Genomic DNA, 15,837 nt, shown 5'->3' on the forward strand with positions numbered 1-15,837 from the left:
AGCATTTAAAATTTTGCGGTCCAAGGCATTTCCAACAGGGGATTCTTGACCTAGGAGTATCCAGACCAGTTTTTATTGTGTGGGTACTTCATTCCCATAACAGCTTATGCTTGACAAAGAGTTCCAAGGTTTGATGTCACTGGGCATCAGGCGGTGTCCCAAATAGCAGCACTGACTCAGGTTGTAATTTAGGCTGGAGAAACTTACTAGGACCCTGGTAATCCTAGCACCCTGGAGCCTCACATGTCCTTAGTCTGATCTATTGATGAATCAACTGCTCTTGAGGGTGGATTGGAATTCTAGTCACTGTGAGGCAGGAGCATTAGTATCCTACAGCCACTCTGGGCTCCATAGGAAGACCCTGTTTCAATAGTAAAAGGGGTCACTTGTGAGTTCTTACTGTCTTCCCTGAGGCCTTCCTGCTGGAGTTAGAATAGCTGTCTCACCAAGTTGAAGTAGAGGGCAGAATGTTGGTGCCTTCTATAATGAGGACGAGTGACAGATAGTCTATGGAAATTCTAGTAAGATCTACAGGTATTTATGTCCTGTGCATGGGAATTGCTGGCTTCCCTGTGTCCTTTGCCTTTAATTTGCAGTCCATGGGGCACCTGGGAATGTCCCAAAACCAGGCTGCACACAGGGCTTGTCCCATGATTCTCACTTGCACCCAGTGCCTGCCTGATTGTCATAAGTCTGACAGAGCCACTGTATGCTCTCCTGACACCTGCAGAGAGCACTATATGGGACCCTACTATCCCGACATTGCCCATCAGTGTCTAGAATGTCTCTATATGGCACTGAGATGGTCTAAGCTGCTTCCCGCCTATATGCTGCATCAGAATCTGACCATTCCTAATTTACTCCTCTCACACCCACACTAGAAGCCCTGTACCCACACTAGCCCCAGCTGGCCTGTTGCCTACTAACATCTCATGGACTCTGCCCCAATCCCCTGCCCTGCCCTGCCCTGCCCTGCCCTGCCCTGCTCCAATGCACTGCCCCAATGCCCTGCCCTGCCCCGCCCCAATGCCCTGCCCAATGCCCTGCCCTGCTTGCCCCAATGCCCTGCTGTGCCCTGCCCCAAACCCCTGCCCTGCCCCAAACCCCTGCCCTGCCCCAATACCCTGCCCCAGTGCTCTGCCCTCCCCTGCCCTGCCACAATCCCCTGCCCTACCCTGCCCTGCCCCAATCCCTTGCCCTGCCCTGCCCTGCCCTGCCCTCACTCAGCTGACATTGTGGACATCTCAAGAAAGTCAGTGGACAATGGCTGACACACTTGTCTGAAGACTGGAAATGTTTCTCGATCTTGGAGAGGAAAGAAGGACCCTCCACCTACACTTTCCTCTAAGGAAGTTTATTCAGGTGAGGGATGACAGGGACTGTTTTGTCTCATGTCACACATGTCAGTAGAAAGTATCCTAGGTATTGGATGGCGCTGTTAGCATTAACAGAACAAAGCCCATAGTGTTGGGAAGGATAATACATTATGAGTAGGATTAGAAAACCCCAAGCCTCTTCCAGGTCCTAAGAGGGCAAAAAATAGCACCAAACATAGCATTAATGTGATAGGTTGGTTAAATCTAGTTACTAGGTTCTAGTGTGATACCTATGACCCTTTTTGTGTCATGGTCAGCTTATAATGACTAGAGGACCTAAGCTTGAGAGTCACCAATGCCTCTCCCTTGCTTCTCCAGCTGCTGAGCATTGAAAAGCCCTAATGAGACAGCATCTGTTTGCAGACATACTGGATTATTCTTCTTCACTTTATCACTCTGAGTCACCTCCACTCTCAGTAAGTCAGTTTAATTCCATAAATTGGAAATGAGTCCCGTGGAACATATACTTTCTCAATACAATCACAGATTTCCATGTAAAAGGTGAAACATGAACTGTCCCACCTAAGCTCTGGGCTTGCACAGACGTGCTATGCAAAAGAAACATGTGGTCACAGCTGCAGTCTGCATTCACTATGGATGCTCTTGAGGTCCTCCCTGACCTGCATAGATTAAGATAATTATCTTGCTTTCTATCAAAAGAATTCATTATGCCAAGTTGGCCTGTAGAAGGAGGCTAGTCTCTTCAGTATTTTATCAGATGTGCTTAATGTATATAATCATCGATAGTAAGTGAAAGATCTGTTTGGAATTGAAACTGAGTGATGCTGGAGGGTGATCCTGAATGCACAATGAGCAGTGGAGGCACCAGAGCCCGGTGTGGATGCCTAGCAGGCTGCCACATTGAGCAGGCACCGCTCAACCACCTGTACATACACATCTCCTGAGATCTCTCTCCTTAATGGGAGATGATGGCGTCCATCTAGTATAGCACATGCCCTGGAAGGACAAAAGCCACCTGCAGGAGCTGTGGTGATGACTCCCAGGTTAGAGCATCTGCTGCTCTCTCAGAAGAACCACATGGTCCCTAACAATCATCTACAATGGGGAATGCTATTCCCTCTTTTGGATCATGAGGGAAATGCACTGAGGAGTGGCCCAGACATACATTTGAAAAAAAAAGATCCATTGAGTTACATGATAAAAATAAATATAATCAGCAACAATAAAAAACACAGCATATGAATGATCAAGTGAAACAGCACCTATAAAAACCTATTTCCCAAAATGACGTTAATGGTCATTATCTTTGTGGTTTAATACTAATGCTGTATTGTAAGAAAAACTGAGGCACATGGTTCTCAATTAGGATTATTCTATATTCCTTTGTGAAAGTTGTCATTTTTTCTGCAGCTCTACAGGCATGAGTGTGTGTTACTCAATATCTGGTGCACACAGTCAATAAGGAATGTGTGTTGTAGACTGATATAGTTAGGATGAGAAGAATACATGACAGCATGGATACAGTATGTCAGTGATTACATCATAAAGTGTGTGTCCATAAAAAAAGTCACATTATCCACACAAAAGACACTATCACCCTGTGTACCCCTTGGTGGCTTTGAATTCCCTATTTACCCATGCTGCCTGGTCCATGCAAAGATCCATATCCAGCTGTCAGTTCTAAGTCTACAGGAGGGGAAAGGACCCTTGAATAAGATGGTCTTAAGAGTCAAGAGTTTCAAATCAATTTTTATTCATAAGGAGTACAATTTACAAAAAACAGGAATAAAATGAATACCTAAAATGGTATAAAATGAAAAACAGTAACAAGAATATATAACTATGAAATAACAAAAAGAAAACTTCAATGAAAATCATAACCAAAAACATTTCTTAACAGCATTTTCTTAATGAACATTTAGAAACACAGTTGTAGTGCTGTTTCTCCTCTAGGACGTGAGATGTCAAGGCAGTCCCCTCAGTTGTCTCTCAAATGGTGTTGTCGGTATGAGAGAGGAGAAAGACCTCAACCAGACAGGCTGGCATACGGATACATAAATGTAGGGTCTCTATACATTGAGGAAATTATCTGAGAAGAAGAATATTCACCCACAAAAAGTCTTTGACTGTGAGGATTGTCGTCACAGGGAACTCCTGAGAGAGAAACTCATTCTTCAGGGGGCTGTCTTCCTGGGATCCGTCCTATTCCATGTCTCCTGCAGTTCCTGAGACCTGGGAGAAGAAGGCAGCTATTAAGACACGGATGTGGTGGGGACACGCATACCAGCTGTCAAGTTGCTGCCTTCACTCATGTGATATGTTATTCCTCTGTCACCATTTCTGGATTGCAGTTTCAAAAAGGGCAGAGAAGTATAATTGCCCATAATTCAGTTTCTGAAGAGTGGTTAACATCCCAGAATACTTGTGCATAGACAGAGCAATGAATAACTCTATCACATGAGGTGGGTGACTGACTGGAGGTGGGGAGATTAGAAAGATGATAGGGGAAGCAAAGATGTATCCAATAGGCAAATGGTATCAGACATTGTTAATCTGACTCAGCTGCTTGTTCCTACCACATTTTGCTGGGTCTGGAGGTTGCTGGTCTTCTCCTGTTCGTCTTCATCATTCGGGTTCAACTCAAACAAATATCGCTGTAACTCCTTGCACTCCTGCTTCAATGTGACCAACTTCTTCTTCATACATGCCTGGTCCATCAGGAGCCGGCTGTGCAGGTTGCTGGAAACACACTCTGCATAGTAAGATCCTGAAGCCTCTTCCTCCCATTCCAACTGCCAAATCCCACAAACTCCACCAGGACCCAGATTCCCATAAAGACTTCGTAGAATACATCTCCATACATGTAAGGCTGCTGCACAAACAGCAAACGGCCAATCCAGGGAAGAATAAATTGTTTCTGTGACCCAAGCACCAATAAGAGTCCATGTCTCTCCAAAAGAACAAGGGATCTACAACTATCCATGAAAGCCCAATGCATCGGGGCAACATCAATTAGTAGGCAGTAAACAACCACAAGAGGACAGTAGAACCAAGGGAGGTCATGCTAACCATGTGGTCCACACATTCAGCTTTGTTAAACCTGGTATGACCCCAGAGGCCCAGGTCGGCCTAATAACACTCTGATGCCTGAATCAGTATAGATCTATCCAGAGCCTTCTAAAGATGCATAGACACTGTGGTGAGAAGTCACAGTCTCTTATGGAACTGAAACTGAGTCCAAAAGACCCACGGCACAGTGATATTTAAACAGCAGAAGACATGGACCCAGAGCTGCAGGCTCTCCAGTCCAGAACAAAGAGAGGCAGCAATGGATATTCCACAAGTGATGGGCCCTTCTGACCAGTACTTACCGATAGAAGTTAATCTCCTTCTTGAGCTCCTGAAATTTCTCACGATGTTCAATGTTCTTTGTGTCTAAGTTGTGCAGTAATGACATGACCTGTTTCTCCTTTATCTTCAAGTTTTCATAAAATGGATTTGGCCTGAAGTACGGGCTGGCCCCAGGAAGATAGAACCCAATGAACATCGAGGTTTAGGATTATATGAACTCAGGCTGCGTCCTGTACTACCCCAGCTCTGGAAGGACACTTTCTGAATTCTACATATTTGGATCTTCTTCAGCTTCAGAAACTTGGAATTGTGTGCCCAGGACAACAGAAGCTAAGCACCCAGATAAAGGGTCCCCTGGCTCACTTTTTTCAATCAGGAGGGCTGGATCTGCATTCAAACCTGTTATTCTGTCAAGAGCCTAGGCCACAGAGCTTACCCAACCACACACACACACACACACACACACACACACACACACACACTTCCAGAAACCTCTGATTTCATTTTTCCTGTTTTGACAAGTGGAATGCTACAAGCCGAATAACTAATATTCTAGAGGCAGACAGTACACATAATTCTGGAGATGAGACCAGATATTGCCACAAACTTATAATCTGCCCAAGGCATACAAATGTATAGACAAATGTGACCACACAGGCAAAGAACTGTGCTGTTGAAAGTGGGGCTTCCAAAATAAAGCACTCACACCTCCATGAAACTATTATACAGGTAAATCCTGAGGTCAAAAAACAGACCCCTAAATTCCAAGGGTGGAGGGACACAGAAACATATAAAAGTTGTGCATATGCATGCAGACCTGTGCACACACAGACACACAAACTGGGACACACCCACAAGAAAAGAAAATTAAACAGACTCAGAGAATGAGAAAGAGAGACAAATATGGAAAGAGCACAATGAGAATCAGTAGAAATGTATGCACCATTACTGTCTCGGAATTTAAGGCACAGAGACAAGAAGGAACAGGCCTGAGCCTTAGGACTTCTAGTTAAGCATTGATATGAACACTGTGTGACCTGTCACCTAAGGGTGCTGCCAGGAGATGATAGCGTTCAGTCACCTTCCTAGCAAGTACAAACACTCTCCATAAACTCACAGCACCTAGAACCTTGCAAAGCTACCACCTGTCAAGGGCTTTCCAATTGTACACTGGGAACTCATGCCCAAGTGACTTTATCCCTGAAATCTTCACTCAGATCACAAGTTCAGATTTTCAACAGGTGGAATCAGAGGGTCCATTTCCAAACTCACTCCTCAGTAAGGGTCAGGTTCTGCATCTCCTCTCTATGGGAGATGAGGTTTAGAACAAGGTCGTTTTCTTGGAGCAATGCATACCTCTTGCTCATGGATCCACCTGTCACATAAAGGAGGCGATCTGTCAGCTCATTTCTCTCCTTGGTAGTTAGCTCCAGTTCTCTATTCAGCCTCTCCTCTTCCTCATTGGCCTGCACCTTGTTTTGGACATTTTCAGGGGATGACGTCTGTCTGCAGGCCTCTGTAAGTAGAAGAACACAAGTGAACCCACATGGGGCGAATGCATAGAGCATACACAGACCACAGTGAGGTCCAAACAGGAGAACATGCTTGGAAGCCAGTGTCACTGCAAGGAGTTTGGTCTATGTGTAAGAGGCATCCTAAGTGGATCACAGTTCCCCCACTACTATATAGAGACCAAGAGATGTAAGCAGCCAGGTGTTCCCTATGCCCGCCCACACAGGCTTACAAGTACCAGAGAGATGCCTTCGCCAGGATTATTATCAGGAACGCAGACTACAACCTGGTTTCAGGACCCTCACCCCTCTGGTTTCAGATGTCAGATCATCAATTCAGCATCCACAATGACTTGATCGATCAGGGATACTCACATATCCTACACTGTTACTCTAGTCCAATAACTTTGCATTAAAAAGTCATGTAGGGGGAGGACATGGTCAACAGACTTATTAATTCCCCCTATTGAAATGACAAATGCCCCAGTAGTGCCAATAGGTTACAGGTTCTTTCTCTACCTGCTCTATATAGTTTGGCTACTGTAGAAAAATATCTGCCACACAGAACCTCTAATAAATGAAGGTAAGATTGGCCCCGTCAGCCAGAGGTAGTCAGAGGAGTTCTAATAATATAAGGTCATGGCCAGGAGCACAGTTCTCTCCCTCTTACTACTGTCAGATAGACACTGAATTTAAAGAAGCAATGAAAGTGAAGTACATTGATGCCCTGTTTAATTTAGAAAAGTTATACCATCCATGGCTCCTGATTGTGTTATTATATCAATTTAACACACCGAATGCACTGTAAAAATAAAGACTAGAAGTTCACCCAATAATAGCATAGGCATTGCCATATCCTCCATGTGGTTATGGAGAAACTAATGATGTGAAAACCTTGACTTTCAGGAATTGTGATAATCATGGGATTCAATATCTGTGGAGATGTTCCAGTGGTTGTGGCACATTACTAAAAAGGCCAGCAGAAGACCCCCACACACACCCCTGACAGGAAGCTCAACATACACTGCCCAGAACTTACTCCACATTCCCCATGTCCTGTGTCCATCATTACCTTTAGGTTTCGTTTGCTTCACTCTAGACTCTTCTCTATCAACATCAACTCTCCCAAAGCGCCTACAAAGACGGGCAAACATGTCTGTGGATATATCCTTTGGACACTAAGAGAAAAAGCAGGGAATTGGTTGTCACAACGATACTGGTGACATCACAGGGATTCCTAGGTCTCTCTAGGAGACAATAGAATGTCCACGAAGGGACTGCTGATGTCACGGAGAACAGACTTTGCCTCCTTGCTAATGTTCTCCCTGTACTGAGCAAAAGCTGATGTGCCCTTTTGAGGAGACTTCCCTGTGGCATAGCCACTGAGCACCACATGCTTCCAAAGCCAAATTTGGCTCTAGGCTTGATTGGAAAAACCTAAGTCATTGCTATGTATCTAAATGAGTGCTTCCTCCCCAATCCCTGCACAGAAATGTTTCATCCTACCTCAAATTCTCCTCAGTCAGCAATATTACCCATTAAAGATTACTGAGAAATCACACCAGTTCCTATAAGTAGCCAAAGACGTCTCCTGTCTCATCATGTGCAGGTGCATGAAATCACACGCAGAAATAGCCTGTAGGGTAGGTTGCGATGTGGGTGTGTGTTATAGGTACAACCTGAAGCTTTGTGCTTAACATTTGACAGTTGCCACCAGATTCCTTAGGAGAAAGAATTGCATTCATTATGGTCCTGGCAACAATGTGGTGATCTGTTAGCAGAGGAAACTGAAACATTGGATTCACCAGTGAATGCACCCTCAGGCTGAGTGTGGGGCTCTCCTCTTTGCACTTAAGTTGCCAAAGCAGGATTGCTTACAGGCTTCTCTAAGCTATAATGTGTGATTTCATCTGAAAAATAAAATAGTCAGCAGATGTGTGTGTGTGTGTGGGGGGGGGGGTGCAGCCAAAGGAGTAGGACAAGCTTAGAGACATAACTCAGTGGACAGAATAAGAAACAAGCATCTTCACTTCTGTTTCATGGATCACCCCACAAAACACAAAAGCATCTATCGTACTAAAAAAAAAAAACCAAATTATTTTTTTGAATGCATACACTAAAGTATTAGTAGCAAAGCTCAAATTTTGGGGGCAGATCCATGACTTGAACTATCTTCCGGACAACATATAAAGCAATAAATAAATAAATAAATAAATAAGAAAAATACAGAAAAAATACAAAAACACAAAAAGCACGAGCCTCTCATGTGAAGTTACAGAAGAGTGATCCAGTGGTCACTTCTGACCAGGCCATTTTAGCTGTGACGGTGCATAGTGACTCTTAATTTGATGGGTCCTACATAAAGCTTTGTGCAATATTGTCATTTTAACAAACCTCATCCAGAATATACATAACGACACAGGATATGATCACAATGTCCTTGCTGTGTATCAAGTTATTTTTCTGTGTCCTTGATTGTCAGGCATATTACAGCAAAATCTGAGATGGCTGGTAGACTTGGAAGAAAGTGGATATGAAAGATCCCCATTTATATATCAGTACAGCCATTTCTTAAGAATGAGAATCTTTTAAGCTGGCCCTCGCTTAGACCCTTGACATTAGACAATAGAGCAGAAAGTACAGAAAGCACATTCCCACCCACTCTCTAGGAAGCTGCCTGACCATAAGAACAGAGGGTATAGAACATATTTACTGCAGGGCAATTACAAGACAGGAAACATCTCTGGGAAGCTGACTGACCACTATAGAAGTGAGATATCCTTGGTACTGAATGCAGCTGTGCTATAGGCTGACATCGCTATAGCCTTGTCCTGGGAACTCCAGAAGAGAAACACCTGCCAAGACAGATATCCTTGGTCCTTGTCCTGGGAACCCCAGGATAAGAAAACATATATCAAGTCAGACGTCCTTCATACTGAAATAGCTGCATTGATGTGGTTACGGCCTTATCCCAGGAATTCCAGGACGAGAAACATCTGCCTAGATATCCTTGGCACCGAAATAGCTGAGCTAATGAAACTGTGTAATCTTAACTGACTATTTAAGCTGTACATTTCTGTTGTTTGAGCCTCCTCACATCCCTCCTGCGTGAGGACTGTGTCAAGCCCCAGTGCATTGGTATCCCAAAGTAAACCTCTTGTTTTTACATCAAGACTGAGTCCTGTGTGTTCATGGGGTGGTGATTGTCCTCAGGACTGGTGTGAGAGTCTCCTCTGTCTGAGGGTCTTTCAGATAAAGCTATAGTTGTGGGTTACACACCTCAGCTCTCATTGGCTAATGCTGTCCTCACAGTCCTTGGAGGCCCCTTTGTAAGACTACCTGTTGGAAAGTGGAAGCAGCTTTATTTGAGCTCAAAGTGAACCTGACGAGCAACGTAGAGAACAAGATGGGGTAATTGAGAACCTGTCTAAAACCAGCACAGAAACCCACCCTCCATTCAAAGCATCATCTACCAATTCTTGAATTTTTACCATTCTCTGCCAACCAGTCTTTCATTCAGGAAAGGTAGAAAAGAACTGGAAATGATCTTTGTATTCTAAGGACCTTGATCTGTCTTTCCTTAGGTCAACGTTAAGAACAAATGAAATGGGTATCACCATCTGAATAACTTACTATTACCTACTCAGCATTTCTAGCCTAATACTGTGCCTATGGCAATCTCAAGCTTCCCCGAGTGTTGCTGCCCCAGCAAGAAGAATGAAGAACTGAGGTCAAACCCCAGTGAACCTTTCAAGGGGTTAGAAGAAAGCCATCAGAGATACTGAACTTCTTTGTCCTTAGATTAAATCAAGATGATACAACATGAATAGATTGTGCTATTCAACCTTACATCTTCCACACAACCCCACCTATCTGTGTTCATTGCTTGGCAGAATTCATGCCCCACCATCCTAGATATTTCTTGATTCATTGCTGCCAAGGGCCAGGTTTCCTGAGTTTTGTTTTTTATAGAATTGGGTGTAGTCAATCATAGTTGCCCTCTGTAAGAAATGACAAATATCTATAATAACTGACCACACTGTACTTGTGTATACAAGTACAGTAGTGGAAAATTCAGCATAACTGAGGAGTGGGAAATCACCACTGTGTCCTGGCCTTTCTCTGCCCATATCACAGCTCACAGGCAGCTGGGGCAAACCTTGAGTTCCTCTGTAGAAACAGAGTGAGGATGAATGGACACTGAGCAGGCAGAGCAACACAGCTGATGCAACTCAGTTCCAGCAACAAACACATTATTTGTTTCCCATCTTAACAGCTTGTTTTGAGGACTTGTCCCCACACCTAGCTTAAACACAGCAATTTTCATACATGCCAGTCTGCTATTTCTTATTGTTGCTGTAATATGCCTCCACATCATAGATTTCAAAAAAGAAAGATAATAAACCTGACAGTGAGAAGGGTGATGCTTGTCAACATCTAGTGCGTTGGCGGCCCAGGTACGGTCACAAATAACCAGGACACAGGGGATGCAGAGCAAAGGCAGATGCAACTGCATGCAGCTGCAAGTTTATTAACCCTTATATAGGCATGAATATGAATTACCTCACTTTCCCTTTTGGCAAGATATAATAAGATCGTTATTCCCATGATACCAGGAACAACCGAGGCAAGACTAGGCAAAGAAGTAAGACTAAGCAAAGCCTTCTTCTTAAAATATCTGTATAGCAAATCACCCCTCTTCCTAGTATCACAATATCCTTGTCATAACCCAGAGAGCATGAGAGCCGCTTCCACAAAATAGGACATAGTTCAACATAGTGTGAGGTAAAGTGAGGAAAACATTTTCTTCTCAAGGGCAGCATTCCAGCCCCTGCTTGCATCTCTCAGCCGTCTTTCCTTGATCCTGTCTGGGAAGTGTATCTCAATGACTCCACAATTTCTTTCTTTGTTCTTTTGTTTTAAAAGTAACACTGTCTATAACACAGCTAAATGTCCTCGAAGGGGTTTAATCATGCAAAAAGAAAGCAATATAATATATAATATAGGCAACCTTTAATGAGTGTATCTATTTTCTTAGGGGTATTTTTCAGATATCTTCCCAGATCTGGATTTAACTTTGGTAATTGTTATCTGTCTAGAAAATCAACAATATCAAATAAATATTTCTGTTTTCTGGCGTAAAGTCCTCGGGAGTAAGAACTAATGATTTTGGAATTTGCTCCGTGTCTGTTGTTATGTCCCTCATTTCATTTCTGATTTTTAATTCATGTATTGTCTCTCTTGTGCATTGTTAGTTTGAGGAAGGGGTTGTCTCTCTTGTGGATCATCTCAAAAAAAAAAAAAAAGAGGAAGAAAAGACAGCTCTTGCTTTCCTTGACTTTGTATTTTTCTCTTTGTTTCTAAAGGCTTGATTTCAACCCTGAGTTTATTGCCCTTCATCAGATCCTACCAGACTCTCTATGGGATGAGGCTTTGCCTCACTTGGTAACAGCAGCATGGAATAAATGAAGCTTCTGCTGATCTCTGTTGTGGTGTTGCACATCACAATCTCACCGAAAACCATGCATAGCCTGGTTTTAGGCTCTATAAAAGCGGCCCACTATTTCAGTGTTCCCTGCAAGGTGCCATGGAACGGTAGTAACATAATTCTGCAGGCACATCGACAGGTTTCTCCACGGTCTTCTGGGTCATTTGATAATAATTTATAGTGAGTTCATGGATGAACACACATACACACACACACACACACACACACACACACAAACACACACTTTACTGACATGGTGCATATTCTTTGCACACCAAAAATAAAGTGAGCATTACTGAAAATGCACCAATAATGGAATTGATGGAGGGAGCTGTGGGGAAGCTGGGGCTTAGAGTTACTTAAAAGACCCGATGCAGATTCTCCTTCTATTGGAGGAGAAACTTGATAGACAATGTGGTTCTTTATTTTCTTTCTCTAGAGCACACAGGACTAGGGTGGTAGCTAGGGCTTTGAGTGTGTTTGGCAAGTACTGTAGCACTGAATTAAATCCTAGGGCTGGAACCCTATTAATCGTCTACAACAATTACAGGGCAGGCTGGATGACGATACTCAGCTGACAATGTGGACATCTCAAGACAGTCACTGGACAATGGCTGACACACTTGTCTGAAGACTGGAAATGTTTCTCGATCTTGGAGAGGAAAGAAGGACCCTCCCACTACACTGTCCTCTAAGGATGTTTATTCAGGTGAGGGATGACAGGGACTGTTTTGTCTCATGTCACACATGTCAGTAGAAAATATCCTAGGTATTTGATGCCGCTGTTAGCATTAACAGAACAAAGCCCATAGTGTTGGGAAGGATAATAAATTATGAGTAGGATTAGAAAACCCCAAGCCTCTTCCAGGTTCTAGGAGAGCAAAAAAAAATACCATGAAATACAGCATTAATGTGATAGTTTGGTTAAATCTAGTTACTAGTTTCTATTGTGATACCTATTGTCAGTGTCTGCGCCGACAGTGTGTGAATATCGGGTGTAGGTTTGTGGGGTTGAAAGAAAACACGTACACGGGTCACCCCTTTTTAGCGAGTGCCACCAAGGCTTTACTGAGATCTCCTTATATACCAGAGGCAAAAGCTGTGGAAAAACAACAAGGCAGGTGAAAATCCCCAACCAGGAAAATAGGACAAGTCTGTGTGGTGAAAGTTCCAGCCCAATCAGGGGCATAAACAGCTTCTTAAAAACAAGAAGCAGGAAAGCTCAGTGGGGAGGAAGGGTGCCATGGAAAATCCCAGCCCCAAATCAGGGGCTAAGAGCAGCTGTCAAAGGTGTAAACAATTTCTTGCTATAGCAGGCTGAAAGGCTCAGCGAGGGGGGAGGGAAACACCATGGTAGGGCCCAACAGGAGTCTTCACTGGTGGCTCTAATGTTTCACTTTCCTATGCCAACTGGCCTCCACACTGTTTCTAGCCCCATAATGATTTCAAGTCTTCCTCATAAGGAATTTTGTGGCAACCGTTGAATGCTAAGCACAAGGCTTCATGAGTGTTCCCCTAACACACACCCATGTTGCAACCTTCCATGCAGGCTATTTCTTGATGTGATTTCAAGCACCTGTACATAATAAGACAGGAGAACATTTTGACTGCATATTCAAACTGGTATTATTTCTCAGGAATTTTTAATGGCTAATATTGGTGAAGGAGGATAATTTGAGTTAGGATGAGACATTTTTGGGCAGGATTTGGAAGGAAACATTCATTTAGATGCATAGGAATTACTAAGGTTTTTATAATCAAGCCTTGAGGAAAATTTGGCTTTGGAAGCAGGAGGTGCTCAGTGGCACTGCCCCGGGAAAGTCTCCTGGAAAGGGCACCTCTGCTTATGCTCAGTACAGGGAGAACATTAGCAGGAGGCAAAGTCTGCTCCCCATGACATCTGCTGTCCCTTCTTTGACATTCTATTGTCTCCTAGAGAGTTCTTGGCGTCCTCTGCTATGTCACCAATGTTGTAGTGACAACCAGTGCCCTAGTTTCTCTCAGTCCGAGTCTGGCAGATACACCCTAAGACATGTTTTCCAGTCTTAGAAGTGTTTTGGGAGGGGGGATGTCGATTGTGGAGAGACTAGGGTGAAGGAGTCTGACCTTTCGTCTCAAAGAAATGATGGACAAAGAAAGTGGTTCTGGGAAATGTGGAGTAAGTTCTGGGCAGTGTCTTTTGAGCTTTCTGTGGAGGCGGGGGGGGGAGGGATAGTGGGGGTCCTGCAAGCTTAAGCTGACCTTTCTAGCAATTGGCCACAACAACTGGAGCATCTGCAAAGGAATTGAAATTCCATGAATATCACAATTCCTGAAAGTTATGGATTTCAGAACATTAATTTTCCCATCCCCAAAGAAAGGATATGGTAAGGCCAATGCTACTCTTCTGTGAACTTCTGGCCTTTACTTTTAAAGTTGATTTGTGGCTTGTTTTTTGTTTGTTTATTTATTTATTTAGTGGGTAATATTATTTATTGCCAAAGTCAAACATCTGGGTTACATCCTGGGACCCAAATGACAGAAGGAGAGAAATGGCTCCTGAAAGTTGTTTGGTCATGTGCTGCACACACACACACACACACACACTCACACACACAGACACACACACACACACTCACACACACACATTCACACACACACACTCACACACATACACACTCACATTCACACTCACACTCACATACACACAGACACACACATACACTCACACACACACACACTAATACACACACACATTCACACACACACACTCATACTCATACTCACACTCACACTCATACACACACAAACTTTAAAACAAAAGTAATTTTTCTTACAGTCTGATATAATTGGTTCTAATAAAAAGACAGCCTGAGTGTAGTTACTATGTAATTAAATAGTACTCATGCTCTCAGGCAAAGAGTTTAAAGTTTATAGGTACCTAATAAACTAGCATTGGGACATATGAAGAACATTTAAATGTTCAGCTGAAATACAACGAATAGCTAATTTAATTTGTTAAAAGTGAAAGCATTCATAATTCTGAAGGTTTTTATACTAGTTTTATTATACATATAACTATGAAACAGAAAACATACATATTTGATCAATGAAATGAGGAAGATTGATTTAATGAACAGAAACATGGATGGTACTTCAAAATTTCCGTGATTACATATTATCTATTTTATTCCCTCCACAATGGCAAGAAACGGACATTATTATTTATGCAACATTACAAATACTTAAACCGAGAAAATATTAATTGTTTGGCCTGCTTTTCTGAGCTTCCTTAAAGATATAGTTAATTGACAGAGCTGTGGTTTAAAATTAGGGTACATATTCTTCTGTTTTGAATGTGTGCCTTTTCTTTCTATTTTTTTCTCCATCTTTATTAAATTGGGTATTTCTTATTTACATTTCAATTGTTATTACCTTTCTGGGTTTCCAGGCAAACATCCCCCTAACCCCCCTCCCCTTCTCTATGGGTGTTCCCCTCCTCAATCCTCCTCCCATTACCACCCTCCCCCCAACAATCCCTTTCACTGGGGGTTCAGTCTTGGCAGGACCAAGGGCTTCCCTTTTATTTCTAGTGGGTGCTGCTCTCCCTGCTCCGTGGGAAGTGGATGGGGGGAAGGCCCGGGCCTGAGGTGAGTTGGAACTGGGGTAGAAAGGCATAGGGCCTCCTAGGTGAGAATGTCAAACCGCCACTGCTGCTGCAGCCACCATGGAGAAGCCCTTGTTCCTGTTGCAGGGAGGAGAGTCTGGTGCCCACAAGATGGCTGAAGGGGAGCTGAGAGCAGACAGCTTCATCACCCGCCTGCTGGACGTATGAGGATATCGTCCGGGAAAAATTGTGCAGATGACTGAAGCAGAAGTCCGAGGGCTGTGTATCACGTCTCGTGAAATCTTTCTTAGCCAGCCAACAGCTGTGAACACAGGTTTCTTTTGGAGAGCAGGCCTGTGCAGGCCCAGAACCTAGGTGGGACAGTTCAAGCTACCCTTTTTCCATGGCCAATCTCAGATCATATTCAGAAAGTATTTCTTGGGCTAAAGAGATGGCTTAGTGGTTAAGAGTACTGACAGCTCTTCCAGAGTTCCTGAGTTCAAATCCCAGCAACCACATGGTGGCTCACAACCATCTGTAACGAGATATGATGCCCTCTTCTGG

The 15,837-nt window shown here is 43.4% G+C and overlaps 2 protein-coding genes across 2 annotated transcripts in view; one reads left to right on the forward strand and one right to left on the reverse strand.

The window, feature by feature from the left end:
• Positions 1-15,837, forward strand: part of LOC147999246 (disks large homolog 5-like) — an 80,176-nt gene that overhangs the window by 18,783 nt on the left and 45,556 nt on the right. The gene's annotated exons all lie outside the window — the stretch shown is intronic.
• Positions 3,076-7,373, reverse strand: LOC147999247 (disks large homolog 5-like). The gene is made up of 5 exons (XM_087596441.1): positions 7,272-7,373; positions 6,045-6,204; positions 4,709-4,852; positions 3,914-4,076; positions 3,076-3,569 (listed from the first exon to the last, which is right to left on the reverse strand). The coding sequence occupies exons 1-5, from the start codon at positions 7,351-7,353 to the stop codon at positions 3,540-3,542; spliced, it is 579 nt and encodes a 192-aa protein (XP_087452567.1). The 5' UTR covers positions 7,354-7,373; the 3' UTR covers positions 3,076-3,539.

This window comes from Rattus norvegicus, chromosome 19 (assembly GCF_021556685.1).
Source record: "Rattus norvegicus strain SHRSP/BbbUtx chromosome 19, alternate assembly SHRSP_T2T, whole genome shotgun sequence".
Lineage (NCBI taxonomy): Eukaryota > Metazoa > Chordata > Mammalia > Rodentia > Muridae > Rattus > Rattus norvegicus.